A 21,962-nucleotide genomic window follows, 5' to 3' on the forward strand; every position below is an offset into this window, starting at 1 on the left:
GGATGATATTCAGAAATAGTTTCAATACTTGGCTCATAAGGCTAATCGTTCGAATTTCTTCGCACCTTCTTGCGTTGGTCTTCTTAGGAAGCGTAATAAAAGTTGAGGTTAGCCAGTCTTTGGGTAAGTGGCCAGAGTCGTATACCAAGTTAAAGAATTTAACCAGGAAGTTAATATTTTCGTCTTCAATAAGTTTGAGTACCTCTATGGGAACATTATCCGGTCCGGTTGATTTTCCCGTTTTAGCTTTTTTAAGAGCGTTTGTGACTTCATTTTTCAGGATAGGATATCCCTCATTTGGATCACAATTTACCGCTATGCTTCGGAAATCGTCGGTATATTGATGAAATGTATTGTTCCCATAGGTGTTTTTTTCCTGATATATCTAATATGGGAATATTATTTTCATCCGTAAGTTGGTGAGTCGTCTTTTTGTGTCCTACCAAAGATTTTATTTCCTTATGCAGGTTAAATGCATCATGTTTAGCATAAAGGTCCTCCACAAAATCACACTTGCACTGATACCAAGCATCTCTAGCATAACGAACTTCACGCCGAATTTTCTTATCAATCTCAGTATACTTGCTATTGTCGGAATTCTTGTAGATTCTCCTTTCTTCGATAAGATCATATATTTTTTCTGTCATCCAACTCTGCTTAGGAATCCAATCTCTTTTCAAGTGTGTCTTATTGATGTTTAATATTTTGTTCTTCATTGAACACCACTCTTCCTCCACCGTACGCATTATCCCAGGTTTCTCATCTGCTGCCCACTCGTTTATTTCTTTCGCCACTTTATCTTGGATGTTAAGTTCTTTAAGTTTCCTCACGTCTATTGTGTGGTACTGTGTTCTCTTCTTTAGTTGTTTGAGTCTACATGATATTAACATGGATCGGTTTGATTTTGGTACTAAGTTAACAGGTGTATTAATGTATTTTGTGTTTATGATTACTCCCACTCCATACTTGTTGGAGCTATCCTCGGAACCAGAGTAATACATGGTGTAATTATTATCTATTTGGTGTTTACCTTTGCCTATCCATCTAATCTCACTTAGTCCCATGATGTTAATCTTCATTCGTTGCATTTCTTTGCAGACATTGTAGACTTTTTCAGGACTCTTCAAGCTTCTGACGTTCCACGTTCCTATCTTCATTTGTTGTTTTTTCCACCTGGAGATTCTAAGCACCCCTGTCCCATCTAAGGGACGCCAGGAACTCGGGGCCATTTCTTTCTTAGACTTTTCCATAAAGCTGACGATAACTAGGGAATAATAGTGCAGTGGTTTCCCCTTGCCTTCTGCACCAGACATTTTAGAGGTTACTTGTACCTCAAGGTCGCTGTTTCCCTTTTTCCAATCATGGTGCGTATGGTTATACCGCCATTGATCGGTCGCCAGAGCCTCGTCTGTTATCTAGCAGGGAGCACCACGTGCAGGTGAGGTTGGCAATTGGGTCGGTTTAGATGGTAGTTCCGTTCCCCCCTTACCCCCCTTTCTTATAAAATAATATAAAATTTATAAACATATTTTATAGTAAACATACAAAAAGATTTTTTTAAATTTAACTTTTTCTAATCTGTTATGACTAATAAAAACATTAAAATGCCTTATCGGTTATCTGTTGTGATTATTTTGATAATGAAATTTGTCATTCATGTTATGTTATTGTATTCAAAAGGAATGTTACTTATCTGTTCCCAAGTCACTTTCTGTGTGTTTTTTTTAAATATATATATCGAGCAGGCATAGTGAAATACATATAACACTACCTTAAACAATAATGACTGTTTCAAACCTAAACAAGCACCAGTGAATTTTCATGTGATTAGTTTGCGTTTAAAAATATCGTGAGACAGCCTGCATTTATAATTATCAAATTTCACTGAAATTCTGCTAAACAATCCACTGTGTATTATCCAAAAAGGTAGAACAGACCTTAACCAGCCAGCTTACTCGTACTTCCTAAAAATAACATAAAATAATTTTGAATTACATTGCTTGTTCGACTCTGTTACATATAATGACATTTTCGGAACATCCAGAATAAATACAGAAATTGGCAATATACCACTTCAATAAAAAAAAAATAACCAATGCCAGAAATGAAAATATGGTGTGTTGCCAAAACAATTTATAAAGCTTTTATTTTACAATAATACTATAATTATGAAATCGATTTTCAATATTTATTTGTTAAAATAAAACTTCAAAATATACAAGCGCTGTCCCGCAGTTTTATTCGCATTCTATCTATATTTTTGAAGTCAAAGAAAATGACGCCCTGAATTCGAGCATTTTACAAGATACAAAAAAAAGACAAGTATCTACTGCTGCTTTAAGCTTTAAGGTCTTATATCCCTCTATGAAGGTTAGGAGCTGTCTCAGGTTACTGCATTACCCTCGTGGTTAGAAGCGCGTTATTATATAGATTACTAACTCCGTAATATTTTAAGGGCTTGAATAAAATGTTTTTACGGAAGGACAGACAAAAAAAAATTACTTATTTTTGAGTCAGAAATCTTCGCAGTTTTACACAGAACACCTCACCAAAACTCATACACAATCGAATGATTAGTTCAAGAACGTTTACATAACGACAAACATACTTACAAACATTCCTTTTCATTTATTAATATGCTTAATGTTATTATGTATATTAGTAGTTTTATTCAAAACATAGAGCCGAGATGGCCCAGTGGTAACAACGCGTGAACCTTAACCGATGATCGTGGGTTCAAACCCGGCCAAGCACCACTGAATTTTCATGTGCTTAATTTGTGACTATAATTCATCTCTTGCTTTACGGTGAAGGAAAACATCGTGAGGAAATTTGCATGTGTCTGATTACACTGAAATTCTGCCACATGTGTATTCCACCAACCGGCATCGGAGCAGCGTTGTGTAATAAGCTGCAAACGTTCTCCTCAAAAAGAGGAAAGGAGGACTTTAGCCCAGCAGTGGGACATTCACAGGCTGTTACGGATTCAAAGCATGCTAATTTTATTTTTATCGTGTCAGTGAACTCTATTTAAATTTATTTATAATAAGAAAATTCACGATTGTCACGTTAAGAGTCTAAATTTAAAGAGGGTGACACTGCGAAGTACATCTATTTATATAATAAGAGTTTTCGCCCGCAGCTTGACCCATGTTTGAGGGACTGAGACAGATGTATGTCGTTTGTCCTTTTCTGTTACAATGTCAACATTTTTTCGGTCATGATAATCGGTCGAGAAGTTAAAACGTAAAAGCGTAACAAAGAAACAAACACACTTTCACATTCATAATATAAGTAAGGATTCTTTTGACCCTGTTGGTCTAGAAGCGATATATAAGGCCGCTGATCTCGAGGTCCTCAGTTCAATCCCCGGGTGGGGCTGATAGAAAGTTATTGGGTTATTCTTTTGAAAGTTCTCAATAGCAGCTCGGAGTTTGGATGTTAGATGTGTGTTCATACCCGTGCCTCGGAAAGCATGTAAAGCCGTTTGTCAAGCGCTTGGACTCCCTTCGGTTGTTGTTGTATTGTTGAAACGTAAGCAATGAAGTTCTGAACAAAAATATCATCTATACTTAATATTATAAATGCGAAAGTAACTGTATGTCTGTTACGCTTTCACGGCTTAACCACCCCCCTATAACACGCGTGCGAAACTGCGAGTGTTAACTAGTATTCTAAAAGCAAAACAAAAATAAGCTTAATAAATATAACTAAATCTAAAAGTATAAGTAAGACATTCTAAAATAATTGTCTAACCATAAATCAATAAAATAACAAATAAAAAGCAAAAATCCACGCGAGTCTTGGTTCCAAAATGTCTTATACCATTCAAATCGCGCGCGGATTATACATATTTCTTCCATTTGTTGAATATTTAAATTTCATTATTGACGGGCCGGTCGGCGTGGTTGGTAGACACTTACCTTTCACTCCGAAGGTTGTTGGTTCGATTCCCACCAGGACAGATATTCGTGTGTATGAACAGGTCTGTTTGTCCCTAGTCTGGGTGTAATTATCTATATAAGTATGTATTTACAAAAGAAAAGTAGTATATGTAGTATATCAGTTGTCTGATTTCCGTAGTACGAGCTCTGCTTAGTTTGGGATCAGATGGCCGTGTGTGAATAATGTCCCAGGATATTATTATTATTCGAACAATAATGGGTAATCTAATTTTTCAGACAAAAATGAACTCGTTCTTCAGCCTCTTCGATCCGTCAGATGGCAATACGAACAGACAGAATAATAACAAAAAAGATAAAAACGATCAAGAGAACGGCAGGAAGAACCCAGACGCACCCAAGGGTATGTACAAACCTTTGTATATATGTAATAAGTTTATTTATTGAAATAAAAACTAAAGTCGTTGCTCTGTTAAGCGAAATTTATTCTTTTTTATATCATATCACAAATTACTTCTGCAAACAAAGTATGAGTACAAATTATAATTATTTACTAACCCGTAAAAAGAAACAACATTAAAAGCTATTGCTTCAAATATTTTTTTACAATCTGAATTGTTTCTTTTTTTAAAAAAACGTCGTTAACTTTTTATTATATTAAGCCAGTGTGAATTTCTCTAATTATAGAATGACACATGACATAATGCAAAGTGTTGCCATAATAGATAATACTTGGACGTATTAAGTCGAAGTTAATGCACGTGCAATTTAAATTTAATGAAGAGCCCAAAGAGCTTCATTTACATATATATAACATACTGGCATATAAACGCACAGCCCAAACTACTGCGACATGAAAATTTGCATACGGGTTCCTTTTACGCAATAGGTTAGCACTTAGGAAGGATTTTTGAAAATTTAACCCTGCAGAAGGAACTCGGGCAGGAAGAACAGAAGGAAGAAGAACAAAGTATCGCCAGCGAAGGACGTCCTAACAACAGCATGGCAGAGTTCATCACAAGAAGTACCGGAACCGTTGAATAATCAGTCGTCGATACCAAAGGTCTGTGACGAGAAAATCGGAAAGAACGTCAACGATTTGAAATCGGAAGCCGATTTTAAGAAGACGAAGAGGAAACCGACCAATGATAATGAGGATGAACGAGAAGTGGGACAAAGTTTGCCGATAGAGTGTACAATGTCATCGATAAGTTGGAGAAGGTCAGGATAAAGGACGATATGTATTTAGCTGGTGATTTCAATTCCGAGGACTTGGAGAGTGACTTCTTCTACAGCTCTGATGATATGGAAGACTTCTGCAATGATACGTAAGTGATGTTTTTTGTTAATTAAAAAAAGTATTATAATTTATGTGTTGTAAAGTAGTAAAGTAACAGCCTGTGTATGTCCCACTGCTGGGCTAAGATCTCCTCTCCCTTTTTGAAGAGAAGGTATGGAGCTTGTTCCACTACGCTGCTCCAATGCGGGTTGGTGGAATACACCTGTGGCAAAATTTCAGTGAAATTAGACACATGCAGATTTCCTCACGATGTTTTCCTTCACCGTAAAGCACGAGATGAATTATAATGACAAATTAAGCACATGAAAATTCAGTGGTGCTTGCCCGGGCTTGAACCCACGATCATCGTTCAAGATTCACGCGTTCTTACCACTAGACCATCTCATCTCTTATGTGTTGTAATTTTGTTTAATTATACGTTTTTTCTTAAGGCTTTGCTTGCTTTCCAGGGTATGGAAGAGCAAGAAACAATAACATATCTATTCGCTTCACCCGGAATTTCAATCAAGGCTTTATATTTAAGCTCATTAACTAACATCTAGATTAAAAGAGTCAATTAGTTTCAGAGATGTAGAATTAGGATTACAGTGTTAATGTACCAGGAGATCATAAACAGTGAGTCGGTCTCACCGAACGATTACATTAAAAGAGTCAATTAGTTTCAGTTAGGATTACAGTGTTAATGTACCAGGAGATCATAAACAGTGAGTCGGTCTCACCGAACGATTAGATTAAAAGAGTCAATTAGTTTCAGTTAGGATTACAGTGTTAATGTACCAGGAGATCATAAACAGTGAGTCGGTCTCACCGAACGATTAGATTAAAAGAGTCAATTAGTTTCAGTTAGGATTACAGTGTTAATGTACCAGGAGATCATAAACAGTGAGTCGGTCTCACCGAACGATTAGATTAAAAGAGTCAATTAGTTTCAGTTAGGATTACAGTGTTAATGTACCAGGAGATCATAAACAGTGAGTCGGTCTCACCGAACGATTAGATTAAAAGAGTCAATTAGTTTCAGTTAGGATTACAGTGTTAATGTACCAGGAGATCATAAACAGTGAGACGGTCTTCCGAACGATTAGATTAAAAGACTCAATTAGTTTCAGATAGGATTACAGTGTTAATGTACCAGGAGATCATAAACAGTGAGTCGGTCTCACCGAACGATTAGATTAAAAGAGTAGAGATTAGATTAAAAAAAACCTTTGATATCACACAACGGTAATTAATTGATATAAAACAAACACTTTATTAGGAAAACATTTTCCTTGTTCGAAATATTTTATTAAATCACGAAGGTTTTAAAAATATGCTAATTTTGACTGTTAACGCTGATAAAACGCAACCACGAGCTACAGTGTGTGCTTTCATACAGACCCTGTGGTCTTGACAGCTCAACGCCACGAGGTAATTCATTTTATAACACGGATTAAAAAAAAACAATAGTGTTTTTATATGTCGTTTAAGCAATATATATGTATATTCAATTTGAGCGTATAATACAAACAATTTTATTGAGGTTGTGCTCGTGAAATATATCGATGCGATGCTCGTAGTTCCACTCGGGGCCGATAGGTGGCGCCGTTTCGAGTGACGTACAACGTTAAGCGGCATGTCAAAAGCATAATAATGCCCCGGATACACACGTGTGAAGCTGTTAGTTAGCGAATCGTTTAATTAAAATGAATTTTGATAGGCGGTTGACATTCAGCGAGATATTTTTTTTTATAGAATAGGAAGGCGGACGAGCATATAGGCCACCCGATGGGAAGTGGTCATCTACGTCCATAGACATTGGCATTGTAAGAAATGTTAATCATCGCTCACATCATCAATGCGCCACCAACCTCGGGAACTAAGATGCTATGTCCCCCGTGCCTGTATTTACACTGGCTCACTCACCCTTCAAACCGGAACACAACAATACCAAGTACTGCTGTACTTGTATAGCTCTCCCACCAGTAAAAATATATCGTATTGTCACCCCGACACCTCAACACGTGCCCCCCCGCAGCTGAAGTGGTGGCTGCGCTCGGGCGGCGGCGCGGCGGTGTACGTGGTGGGCGTGCGCGACTGCGGCGCGCTGCGCGGGCTGCGGGCGGGTGCGCTGCGGGCGTCGCTGCGCGCGCTGCGAGACATGGCACGCGCGCTCGGCGCCGCGCTCGTGGGCGCGCGGGCCCGCCGCGTGGCGCCCGCGCGCGCCGTCGCCGAGGTGTACATCCGCAAGGTGGGCACGCCTGGAACTGGTATCTGGTATCGAGACGGAGATGGTTTTTTCGATGTGTGCTTATAACGTTGCCATAGTACCCGCGTTCCCTGTTTTGGGAGATTTTCGGTACTTAATTAAAACTAAATAGGGTTATTAAATTTTACTTTTTAATGTTTATTATACATTTTTTAATTATAATATTTTTTTGTTTTCCTCCTACACCCGAAAACCGTTGCATTGTTTGTTTTTGTTTCCGTTATCAATAGTACTTCGGCATCTTTATATGGTACTGGATTAGTGTTCTCCTCATAAAGAATGGTTGCTCATATATTTCTATATTACCCTCTTGACTCGGAATCTAATAATATTATAAATTCATGAAGAATGTTAAATCATGTTGTCGTTAGAAAACTATAAATAGGATAACGAATAAATTAAAATAACATATATACATATAACGAAGCACTTTAGTTTATTAATGGACGCCGTATTTATTTGTTTCATTGTCGACGAGTCGATATTTTTTATCGAATATCGGGACTTTTTTTAGCCGATGCTGGCAGCACTCACATGATAAATAATTGTAGGTTATGAATAATAAAAACTGGAAAATCATATTATCTTTAGGATTTTAATGCGATATAAGGTTCCGTCATGCTATGGCATAAATAAACATCACTGAGAAACTATATTATCTGTCGCTTTAACATGAAATAATACGACACTGCACCATTGTATAACCATCGATATGATATAAGGATTGTTTCTCGGCCTTTACACTGGATTAGAATCGTTTTCTAACATAAATATAAGCGAAAATTGAACATAAAACACAATGAACGCACCAACTGTCAAGTTTCAACAAAACCAAAACTGGTTACACGATAAGGGTCAAAAGATTTGATAATTCTATCTCTGTCTAAACCTGTCTACGCTACAGTACGTACTCGGTTCGCAGCTGGCGGACACGCAGCAGAGCGTCGAGCTGCGGGTCGCGGTGATGGGGGCGAACGAGGCGGGCAAGTCGACGCTCATAGGCGTTCTCACTCAAGGTACGTTCGTTATTATCTTGTTGAAGTCGTGAGTTCTAGTAACTAAATTAAATATTGAGTATTTAATTACAGGCACAAGGGACATAACATCTTAGTTCCCAAGGTTGGTGGCGCATTGGCGATGTAAGCGATGGTTAACATTTCTTGCAATGCCAATGTCTATGGGCGTTGGTGACCACTTACCATCAGGTGGCCCATATGCTCGTCCGCCTTCCTATTCTATAAAAAAAAATATTTATAAGGCTTCGTATCCAGAAGTTTTTATTCGATTATCATGTAGAGATCCTATACGTGTGTACTCGTAATAAGGAGATGACGCCTTATCCCAGCTGTGGGTAAAAATGCTGTTACATTTTTAAACAAATTAAATGATACCTACTCAGTCGGGACAAAAACCGACTTTGTTAATATTATATTGTAATATCATTTATTTTATCCTCAGATAAATATTTTATGGTCAAGAAACTTAGTTGTAATCACAATGGCAGTATAAAATTTGATCTTGAAATTGTAATGACGTCATTGGTTGATGGTATGTGAGCTGTTTGTAGTGCGCAATACAATAGTTTTTCTTTTCTACAGGTGAACTCGATAACGGTAGAGGGAGCGCTCGCCTGAACATGTTCAGGCATTTGCACGAAATGAAAAGTGGTAGGACGTCCTCGCTCAGCCACGAGATACTCGGCTTCGATGCTCAGGTGCGCTAATGATTATTTTGACGTTTATTTAAATTAAGAACAATCCCCCACCCACTTGCAAAGCCCGGGCAAACACCACTGCACTTTGATGTGCTTAATTAATGGGCACATTGTCAGGAGATCTGCTTTTATGGGATGAAGTATTGCTATGTATATCCATCAACCCGCATTGAAGCTGCAAGTTAGAGCTCCAAATCACAAGTGGAGTAGGAATAATAAGTAAATAGAAAAAAAAAGTAAAAGTAAGTTGTACACTAGAAGTGAGATTTGGAAGCGTGTAAAGACATTGTTTGCGCCTGAACTCTCTAATTTTCACCCTGGGATTATGTAAATGTCTATGTCCCACTGCTTGGCTAATCCCTCTTCTCCCTTTGATGAGGAGCTTATTCCAATACGCTGTTCCAATTTAGTGGTGCTAATCTGGGTTTTAACACGCTATCATTGGTTACGATTTACACATTCTATTCACTACCATCTCGGTTCTCAATAGGATTAAGAGTGTGTGGGAATAGAGACTGTCTGTGCTTGCACGCACACACAAGTACCATTATTAGTCCCGTGCAGTTGTCTAAACCGTTCGTATCCGTAACAGCCTGTGAATGTCCCACTGCTGGGCTAAAGGCGGGTTGGTGGAATACACATGTGGCAGAATTTCAGTGAAATTAGACACATGCAGGTTTCCTCACGATGTTTTCCTTCACCGTCAAGCAGAGATGAATTATAATCACAAATTAAGCACATGAAAATTCAGTGGTGCTTGCCCGGGTTTGAACTCACGATCATTGGTTAAGATTCAGGCGTTCTTACCACTGGGCCATCTCGGCTACAAGTTGTCTAAACATCTTTATCTAGTTTTCATACTCATTTTTCAATTATATTAATCTTTGTAAAAGCTTCCGTTATTCTATTATCCAGTTGTATGATGGCGTATGTTACACCCCGTTAACGATAGATGGCGCTCATTCGAAATGTCACATTCCTGAATCGCGCTGTCTAGATATTCGCTACGGAGTATATATAGTGTAGAAGTGATTGTTTTTGTAATCTAATAAATTGTAGTTTCATTTACCTAATCCCAGGTATCAGTGTTGCAGAACTATCGATAGTTTGACCTCGAAAACTATTATCGACAGTACTTCCGAAAGTATCGTCTTGTGTCAATATTGTCGATATTATCGATAGTTACTATAGCTCTCTGTTCACAATACTATTGATAACTCGTTTGCCTGCCTGAGAGTTAGGGAACAGAGAGTACACCTGTGTTTGCGCACACACTTGTGCACTATAATATCTCCTGCGTAGTTGGCTAATCTCTCTTGAGATTGGCCGCCGTGGCCGAAATCGGTCTGGAGGACATTATTATTATTAATACTATTGATAACAGCAATCCATAGGTATTCATTCGATAGTAACGATGTAATAAAACTTCATTAATAATAGTGTTGTTATTGGGCCTACTACATTACTTATCTTGAGAAAGCAATAATAATATAATAATAAAAATGATAACCCCACCGACGTATCTTTACATTGCCGACGTGGTGGGGCTTGTGCGTTTCACTGATTCTTAGGGCTATGCCAATAGATCTACTCATGTTGGATTGGCCTAAGATGAGAAGACAGACCAAGAGAGATACAACCCAAGCCAAGGTGGAACAGCGTACGCCGAGGGCTCCATGGCTAAGGGGGTGCTTAGTCGTTAGTATGCGAACTTTAGAGACAAGGGGACCTCTAATTTAATTTACCCTTATCACAGTGAATGCAGGGCTCTGCTGTGATTGACTTTTATGTCCCTAGCTACTCGTGGGAATAATATGATAACTAGGTCTAAAACTAAAAAATATATACAGGCGAACGTGCCATCGTTAGAAGAAGAGTCCACGCAGACTTCTAATTCATCCTCTAAATCTTTATTCCCATCAATACCCTCTTCATCACCAATTTTGTATGCATCTTCACCAAATTCATCATCAACCGGTGCTCAACTGGCGGATGTTGCACAGGAGATAAATTTTGTCAGTGAACCTGTGCCAACCACCAGTGGCGTAAAAAAACGTAAAAAATGGAGTATGGAAATGAATAAGTTCATCCTACGTACCTACCTATATCTTACAAATTTAGAATCAGACACAAATTCATATCTTTCTTCATTACATATAAAATTTATAGATAAATATCCACATATGGAAGTAAGCAGACAGAGAATTGGTGACCAACGTAGAGCTATTATACAAAAGAAATTATTATCACAAGAAACCATTGATCAGATTTACGATGAAGTTAAAACAGAATTGCAAGTAATCCAAACTCAGATACAACAAAACGCCACAAATCTTAAAACATCCCTTAACACACTAACAGGAAAACGTATGAAATGGACAAATGAATGCAATGAAGCAATTATTAGGATTTATTTCGAAATAACACAATTAGAGACTAATAAGACCGCTTATAGAAAACGTTTGTATGAAGAGTTTATAAACTTATATCCAGAGTTTACACACATTACAGAGCAAAGATTAGCGGATCAACGAAGGGCAATAATAAATAATAAATATATTAAACAAGATAGATTAACACTGATTAAACAACAAGTAGCAGATGAATTACATTATACACACACACTAACGGAAGACACAGATAATGAACATTTACAAACAACAGAACAAAGTAATATTACACACTACGATGCATTCAAATCTAATTCAGAAACAAACTCACAAGCTAGGAAAATGCAAAACACTACAGTTACATGCACTGATTCCGTTACATCAACCCCTATCGATGAACAAAACATAGAAAGTATCACCCACGATCATGATGTGACCTTAGAAGTAAACACTGAAATAGAGAACACATTCGTTCATGCTCTAGAACATTTTTGTGATACTGAACCAACTAGCAGACCATACATTCCAAAACAAAGAACTTCTAAAAAGTTTTCATTAATAATGAAATACATAAATACGATGATACTGACAAAATTTGTAAACACTGATACTGATTTTATCACTCTACAGACAATAATTTACTGTGCAGCATGGACAGCAGCTAAATGTAATGGGGCAAGAATGACATTCTTAACACAAAACAACCACCAAAACAAATCATACAGAAAACCTAGTTGGCAAAGAAGATAAGAAAATAAAATAAGGAAGTTGCGAGCCAATATAGGCAGGTTAACACAATTTATTAGAGGAAATAGAAACCGAAAAGTAGTAGCTGCAGTAGAACTCATAAAGACACAATATCAATCACACGCACAATATGAAAATACAAACACGCATATAGATTACTTCTTAGATACCTTAAAACAGAAACTCAATGCAGCAGCTAGTAGACTTAAGAGATATTTGACGTGTACTGCCCGTAAAATAGAAAACAAAACATTTGCTAACAATGAAAAAATCTTCTATAGAATTTATTATCTAACTGAAAAGATAATAAGCAAAATCTAGAAATACCTCCCCCTGAAATATTTCGACAATTCTGGGCTAAGACATGGGAAAACCCCATAGAACATAATGAACATGCAGACTGGGTTAACGAAATAACTACACATATTCCAGAGATGGAGTTCAACTTCATACCAATAGAAACATTTATAGATGTCATCAAACGAATGCACAATTAGAAATCCCCAGGCTCAGACAATATTCACAACTATTGGTACAAGAAATGTAGTAGCATACACTCATACATACATAAGTACTTAAATACATTCATTCAATCACCACATTTACTACTGAAATATATAACACATGGAATCACATACTTAGTACCTAAAGATAAACATGATACCACAAATCTTACTATGCTTACAAACCATATATAAAATTTTATCAGCTTGCATAAGTGAAGAAATATACAAACATTTAACTAAACATAATATATTAGCCGAACAGCAAAAGGGGTGTAGAAAAAATAGCCAAGGTTGTAAGGAGCAGCTTACTTTTGATGCAATCATTTTAAGTAGTGCGGTAAAATCAAAATCAGATATCCATACTATGTTTATTGATTATCAAAAAGCCTTTGATTCAGTCCCGCATAGCTGGTTATTTTATGTGTTAAAATTGTATAAAATAAACCCAACTCTCATATCATTTCTTAAAAATTCGATGCAAAACTGGCAAACTGTATTAAAAATAAAACAATCGTCCATGAAATCTCTAACTACTGAACCAATTCGTATCCAACGAGGAGTTTTTCAAGGAGACGCTCTGAGCCCCCTCTGGTTTTGCTTGGCCTTAAATCCTCTTTCACTCTTGTTAAATAAAACCAATACAGGATTCACACTTTACGGTAATAACACCCAATATAACTTATCACACCTCATGTACATGGACGATATAAAACTTTACTCCACTGACAAAAACGCGCTGCTTAAGTTAGCAAGCATTACGGAACAGTTCTCCAAAGATATTCATATGAAATTCGGTGTCGACAAGTGCAAAATTCTGTCAATCTCGAAAGGAAAAATCCTTAATAATAGCTACACACTCGAAACTGGTGAACAAATTGAACCAATGGATGAACAAAGCACATATAAATACCTTGGTTTTAAACAATCTAGGCAAATACTACAAACTACGACAAAACAAGAACTGCTTACAAAATTCTCGCACCGATTAAATCTCGTATTAAAGACACACCTTAACTCTAAAAACACAATAAAAGCTATTAACACATTTGCCATACCCTTACTTACGTACTCTTCTCTCGGAATAATACAATGGTCAAAAAGTGACATAAAAAAATTGCAGCGAACTATAAGCACTCACTTCACTAAATATAGGAAACATCATCCAAAATCTTGTATTCAAAGGCTCACACTACCACGCAAAGAAGGAGGAAGGGGATTAATAGACATACAAAATTTACACAATAAGCAGATACTCTCACTCAGAGCATACTTCCAGGATCCGAACACTCACCTCTACATAGACACGCAACAGAAATAGACAAAAAGCTTACACCATTAAACCTACATGACAAAAACACTCAAGTAAACGAACAGAAGTAAACAACAACAAATGTTGGCATGGGCTGAAAAAACACTGCATGGGAGGCACCGAGCCTATTTGAACCAACCCCACGTCGACAAAGAGAAGTCGAACGAATGGCTCAAACGAGGTGAACTGTTCCCTGAGACCGAAGGTTTTATGCTCGCCATTCAAGACCAAATAATAGAAACTCGTAACTATAGGAAGTACATAATGAAGGATAATAATCAACCTACTGACTTATGTAGACAATGTAACGCAGCCTCTGAAACTATTCAGCACATAACGGAGGCTTGCAAATCTCTCGCACAGACCGATTATAAGCATCGACATGATCAAGTGGCTGCAATCATACACCAACATTTAGCATACAAATATAAACTTATAACAGAAATGAATCTATATTACAAATATAAACCGGAAAGTGTATTAGACACTAGAAACCACAAAATCTACTGGGATAGAACAATAATAACTGACAAAACTATCTGTTATAATAGACCAGATATTACCGTTCATGATAAAATCAATAGAATCGTTTATCTTATCGATATAGCCGTTCCTAATTCACATAACATACAAACCACAATATCTGAAAAGTTAAGTAAATATCAAGATCTCGCCATAGAAATTAAAACGCAATGGAAAGCACAAACAGTACACATAGTCCCAATAGTCCTATCATCCACAGGTAAAGTGCCAAAATCCTTGACACGAAGTCTGAACACCTTACAAATGCCAGCGTATATCCTCCATATACTTCAAAAAGCCATTATCATTAACACCTGCCGTATCACCCGAATGTTTATATCATCATCCACTTTATCATCAACGTTTTTAATATAAGCAACACTCCTTAACGCTTGGCTGCAGCCCGCGTTTTCGGTTTAAACCCTTCGAAAGAAGAGAAACTTTAAAAGTTAAATAGAAATAATAATAATAATAATATTGGACAATATTCACACACGGTCACCTGATCCCAAATTAAGCAGAGCTTGTGTTATGTAAACCAGACAACTGATATACTACATATACTACTTTTCTTTTGTAAATACATACTTATATAGATAATTACACCCAGACTCAGGACAAACAGACATGTTCATGCACACAAATGTCTGTCCTGGATGGGAATCGAACCGACGACCTTTGGCATGAAAGGCAAGTAACTACCAACCACGCCAACCGGCTCGTCAAAAAATCAATACGTCAATACTATCGAAAAATCATTGATTATCGATAGTCCAAAACTATCGATTTTATCGATAATGGACTATCGACATGCAACACTACCCGGTATTACTTATACCTAAAATGAAAGTCATTTAATGTATTACATTCATATAAACAGGGTAATGTCGTCAACTACGGTTGTTCCGAGCTGATGACAGCGGAGCGCATCGGAGAGAGGAGCGCCAAGCTGGTGTCTTTCCTGGACCTGGCGGGCCACAGCAAGTACCAACGCACCACGCTCCACGGGCTCACGGGTTACTCCCCGCACTACGCCATGCTCGTTGTAAGTATGTTTATTTATTACTAGTTCCCATACGTGTGGGGGGGGGGGGTTCAGATTTTAGGTATCCTAAGTCTTTTTCTATAGCCCTGATAACGTGTTTTCAAATTATTATTAGGTAAGGATTTTTTTGGAGTCCTGACATATCAAACCAAAAGTTAATTTTCATTTTATTGAATAAATATCTTATCTTAATAATACATTTTTACAAACAGCTCAAAATCAAAATAATTTATTCAGGTAATAATATATAAACCTAACACCGGCTCAAGCTGTAGATGTAGACCAGATATTACCGTTCATGATAAAATCAATAGAATCGTTTATCTTATCGATATAGCCGTTCCTAATTCACATAACATACAAACCACAATATCTGAAAAGTTAAGTAAATATCAAGATCTCGCCATAGAAATTAAAACGCAATGGAAAGCACAAACAGTACACATAGTCCCAATAGTCCTATCATCCACAGGTAAAGTGCCAAAATCCTTGACACGAAGTCTGAACACCTTACAAATGCCAGCGTATATCCTCCATATACTTCAAAAAGCCATTATCATTAACACCTGCCGTATCACCCGAATGTTTATATCATCATCCACTTTATCATCAACGTTTTTAATATAAGCAACACTCCTTAACGCTTGGCTGCAGCCCGCGTTTTCGGTTTAAACCCTTCGAAAGAAGAGAAACTTTAAAAGTTAAATAGAAATAATAATAATAATAATATTGGACAATATTCACACACGGTCACCTGATCCCAAATTAAGCAGAGCTTGTGTTATGTAAACCAGACAACTGATATACTACATATACTACTTTTCTTTTGTAAATACATACTTATATAGATAATTACACCCAGACTCAGGACAAACAGACATGTTCATGCACACAAATGTCTGTCCTGGATGGGAATCGAACCGACGACCTTTGGCATGAAAGGCAAGTAACTACCAACCACGCCAACCGGCTCGTCAAAAAATCAATACGTCAATACTATCGAAAAATCATTGATTATCGATAGTCCAAAACTATCGATTTTATCGATAATGGACTATCGACATGCAACACTACCCGGTATTACTTATACCTAAAATGAAAGTCATTTAATGTATTACATTCATATAAACAGGGTAATGTCGTCAACTACGGTTGTTCCGAGCTGATGACAGCGGAGCGCATCGGAGAGAGGAGCGCCAAGCTGGTGTCTTTCCTGGACCTGGCGGGCCACAGCAAGTACCAACGCACCACGCTCCACGGGCTCACGGGTTACTCCCCGCACTACGCCATGCTCGTTGTAAGTATGTTTATTTATTACTAGTTCCCATACGTGTGGGGGGGGGGGGTTCAGATTTTAGGTATCCTAAGTCTTTTTCTATAGCCCTGATAACGTGTTTTCAAATTATTATTAGGTAAGGATTTTTTTGGAGTCCTGACATATCAAACCAAAAGTTAATTTTCATTTTATTGAATAAATATCTTATCTTAATAATACATTTTTACAAACAGCTCAAAATCAAAATAATTTATTCAGGTAATAATATATAAACCTAACACCGGCTCAAGCTGTAGATGTAGACCAGATATTACCGTTCATGATAAAATCAATAGAATCGTTTATCTTATCGATATAGCCGTTCCTAATTCACATAACATACAAACCACAATATCTGAAAAGTTAAGTAAATATCAAGATCTCGCCATAGAAATTAAAACGCAATGGAAAGCACAAACAGTACACATAGTCCCAATAGTCCTATCATCCACAGGTAAAGTGCCAAAATCCTTGACACGAAGTCTGAACACCTTACAAATGCCAGCGTATATCCTCCATATACTTCAAAAAGCCATTATCATTAACACCTGCCGTATCACCCGAATGTTTATATCATCATCCACTTTATCATCAACGTTTTTAATATAAGCAACACTCCTTAACGCTTGGCTGCAGCCCGCGTTTTCGGTTTAAACCCTTCGAAAGAAGAGAAACTTTAAAAGTTAAATAGAAATAATAATAATAATAATATTGGACAATATTCACACACGGTCACCTGATCCCAAATTAAGCAGAGCTTGTGTTATGTAAACCAGACAACTGATATACTACATTTACTACTTTTCTTTTGTAAATACATACTTATATAGATAATTACACCCAGACTCAGGACAAACAGACATGTTCATGCACACAAATGTCTGTCCTGGATGGGAATCGAACCGACGACCTTTGGCATGAAAGGCAAGTAACTACCAACCACGCCAACCGGCTCGTCAAAAAATCAATACGTCAATACTATCGAAAAATCATTGATTATCGATAGTCCAAAACTATCGATTTTATCGATAATGGACTATCGACATGCAACACTACCCGGTATTACTTATACCTAAAATGAAAGTCATTTAATGTATTACATTCATATAAACAGGGTAATGTCGTCAACTACGGTTGTTCCGAGCTGATGACAGCGGAGCGCATCGGAGAGAGGAGCGCCAAGCTGGTGTCTTTCCTGGACCTGGCGGGCCACAGCAAGTACCAACGCACCACGCTCCACGGGCTCACGGGTTACTCCCCGCACTACGCCATGCTCGTTGTAAGTATGTTTATTTATTACTAGTTCCCATACGTGTGGGGGGGGGGTTCAGATTTTAGGTATCCTAAGTCTTTTTCTATAGCCCTGATAACGTGTTTTCAAATTATTATTAGGTAAGGATTTTTTTGGAGTCCTGACATATCAAACCAAAAGTTAATTTTCATTTTATTGAATAAATATCTTATCTTAATAATACATTTTTACAAACAGCTCAAAATCAAAATAATTTATTCAGGTAATAATATATAAACCTAACACCGGCTCAAGCTGTAGATCCTACTAAAAATAATCGGCAAAAAACTAAACTCTTTTGCTACAATTAAACTATGTAAGAGTTTAAACACAAATTTTTATCATATTTATAAGCCCTTATCGAGCAATACGTCTTATTAATGAAAGTTTTTTAAGAGAGAGAGTTGGTTCCTCCTAACTGGCCTAGGCCAGTCTGGGTACGGGCCGCGGGGTTGCCCCTAACCTGTCGTGTCTTTAATTTTTGGCCCGAGGGGCCAGGGTCACAGTGACCCAGTGGCTGTAAGTTTTTTAATTCAGCTACAAGATAATATTACAGATGGCACTGTAGTCATATTATCAACTTGTATTATAAAGTTTTTTTTTTATTTCTAGATTTCGGCAACAGCCAGTATAACTCGCATCACAGAAGAACACATCGGTCTTCTGCTGGCTTTGGACATGCCGTTCTTCGCAGTCATCAACAAGTGTGAACTGGCTAGCAACATCAATGCTGTTGTAGCGAGGCTGGCTCAATTGTTGGAACCCGCTAATAAGGTCAGTGATTTTATTTTAAATAGCATCTATAAAGACTAGCTTATAAACTAGGTTATTATTTCTTACATCAATGCTTTTGGGTGATGGTGACCACTTACCATCAGGTAGCCCAATTGCCCGTCCACACACATATAACATAAAGAGAAGCCGGGGGGGGGGGGGTTAAGTTTAACAGACAAATAGATATATTTACTTTCCCATTTATAATATTAGTTTATATTGTAATTGGAAACATGCAGGTTTCCTCGCGATGTTCTTCAAGGAGCACGAGATGATAAATCAGGGATGCTGTATACTTTATAGATTTATTTAAATTTAAAGTAATGGTATATATTGGTATTATTACAGAAACCGCTGTTAATAACTGACGAGAATATGGCAAGGAACTGCGTTGCGCCGCAAAAGTCGATACTGGACACCATAGACAATGTAGACGAGGAAATCAAAAAGGATGAGGAGTTAGTAGCTTCACAAGCCTTTATTTAACCCGAAGTGTTTCTGGGTGAACTTTTATATATGACTGTAAAACGAGTTCCATACTATTGGTAATGGTAATAATATTGTCTATAGCTACGCCAACCACCCTTGCTAGATACTTACCTTTCACGCCAAAGGTTGTGGGTTCGGTTCCCACTCAGGACAGACAATTGTGTGCATTAACATGTCTGTTTTTCCTGAGTCTGTGTGTAATTGTGTTATTTCAATAATATATATAATATAATGGTGACCAACGTAGAGCTATTATACAAAAGAAATTATTATCACAAGAAACCATTGATCAGATTTACGATGAAGTTAAAACAGAATTGCAAGTAATCCAAACTCAGATACAACAAAACGCCACAAATCTTAAAACATCCCTTAACACACTAACAGGAAAACGTATGAAATGGACAAATGAATGCAATGAAGCAATTATTAGGATTTATTTTGAAATAACACAATTAGAGACTAATAAGACCGCTTATAGAAAACGTTTGTATGAAGAGTTTATAAACTTATATCCAGAGTTTACACACATTACAGAGCAAAGATTAGCGGATCAACGAAGGGCAATAATAAATAATAAATATATTAAACAAGATAGATTAACACTGATTAAACAACAAGTAGCAGATGAATTACATTATACACACACACTAACGGAAGACACAGATAATGAACATTTACAAACAACAGAACAAAGTAATATTACACACTACGATGCATTCAAATCTAATTCAGAAACAAACTCACAAGCTAGGAAAATGCAAAACACTACAGTTACATGCACTGATTCCGTTACATCAACCCCTATCGATGAACAAAATATAGAAAGTATCACCCACGATCATGATATGACTTTAGAAGAAAACACTGAAATAGAGAACACTTTCGTTCATGCTCTAGAACATTTTTGTGATACTGAACCAACTAGCAGACCATACATTCCTAAACAAAGGACTTCTAAAAAGTTTTCATTAATAATGAAATACATAGATACGATGATACTGACAAAATTTGTAAACACTGATATTGATTTTATCACTCTACAGACAATAATTTACTGTGCAGCATGGACAGCAGCTAAATGTAATGGGGCAAGAATGACATTCTTAACACAAAACAACCACCAAAACAAATCATACAGAAAACCTAGTTGGCAAAGAAGATTAGAAAATAAAATAAGGAAGTTGCGAGCCAATATAGGCAGGTTAACACAATTTATTAGATGAAACAGGAACCCAAAAGTAGTAGCTGCAGTAGAACTCATAAAGATACAATATCAATCACACGCACAATATGAAAATACCAACACGCATATAGAACACTTCTTAGATACCTTAAAACAGAAACTCAATGCAGCAGCTAGTAGACTTAAGAGATATTTGACGTGTACTGCCCGTAAAATAGAAAACAAAACATTTGCTAACAATGAAAAAATCTTCTATAGGAATTTATTATCTAACTGCAAAGATAATGAGCAAAATCTAGAAATACCTCCCCCTGAAATATTTCGACAATTCTGGGCTAAGACATGGGAAAACCCCATAGAACATAATGAACATGCAGACTGGGTTAACGAAATAACTACACATATTCCAGAGATGGAGTTCAACTTCATACCAATAGAAACATTTATAGATGTCATCAAACGAATGCACAATTGGAAATCCCCAGGCTCAGACAATATTCACAAATATTGGTACAAGAAATTTAGTAGCATACACTCATACATTCATAAGTACTTAAGTACATTCATTCAATCACCACATTTACTACCGAAATATATAACTCATGGAATCACATACTTAGTACCTAAAGATAAACAGGATAACACAAATCCAGATAAATACCGACCAATTACTTGCTTACAAACCATATATAAAATTTTATCAGCTTGCATAAGTGAAGAAATATACAAACATTTAACTAAACATAATATATTAGCCGAACAGCAAAAGGGGTGTAGAAAAAATAGCCAAGGTTGTAAGGAGCAGCTTACTTTTGATGCAATCATTTTAAATAGTGCGGTAAAATCAAAAACAGATATCCATACTATGTTTATTGATTATCAAAAAGCCTTTGATTCAGTCCCGCATAGCTGGTTATTGTATGTCTTAAAATTGTATAAAATAAACCCTACCCTCATATCGTTTCTTAAAAATTCGATGCAAAACTGGCAAACTGTATTAAAAATAAAACAATCGTTCATGAAATCTCTAACTACTGAACCAATCCGTATCCAACGAGGAATTTTTCAAGGAGACGCTCTGAGCCCCCTCTGGTTTTGCTTGGCCTTAAATCCTCTTTCACTCTTGTTAAATAAAACCAATACAGGATTCACACTTTACGGTAATAACACCCATTATAACTTATCACACCTCATGTACATGGACGATTTAAAACTCTACTCCAC

At 36.9% G+C, this 21,962-nt stretch overlaps 1 protein-coding gene across 1 annotated transcript in view; it reads left to right on the top strand.

The window, feature by feature from the left end:
- LOC126778717 (GTP-binding protein 2-like) overlaps positions 1-21,962 on the top strand; it is a gene marked incomplete at both ends in the record, with an annotated part of 86,817 nt that overhangs the window by 63,208 nt on the left and 1,647 nt on the right. The window contains 6 exons of the mRNA XM_050502340.1: positions 7,220-7,432; positions 8,373-8,466; positions 9,049-9,164; positions 15,519-15,683; positions 18,902-19,063; positions 19,412-19,521. Coding sequence (XP_050358297.1) covers positions 7,220-7,432; positions 8,373-8,466; positions 9,049-9,164; positions 15,519-15,683; positions 18,902-19,063; positions 19,412-19,521 — 860 coding nt within the window. The remainder of the gene's footprint in view (positions 1-7,219; positions 7,433-8,372; positions 8,467-9,048; positions 9,165-15,518; positions 15,684-18,901; positions 19,064-19,411; positions 19,522-21,962) is intronic.

This window comes from Nymphalis io, chromosome 27 (genome assembly GCF_905147045.1).
Source record: "Nymphalis io chromosome 27, ilAglIoxx1.1, whole genome shotgun sequence".
In the NCBI taxonomy this organism is placed as follows: domain Eukaryota; kingdom Metazoa; phylum Arthropoda; class Insecta; order Lepidoptera; family Nymphalidae; genus Nymphalis; species Nymphalis io.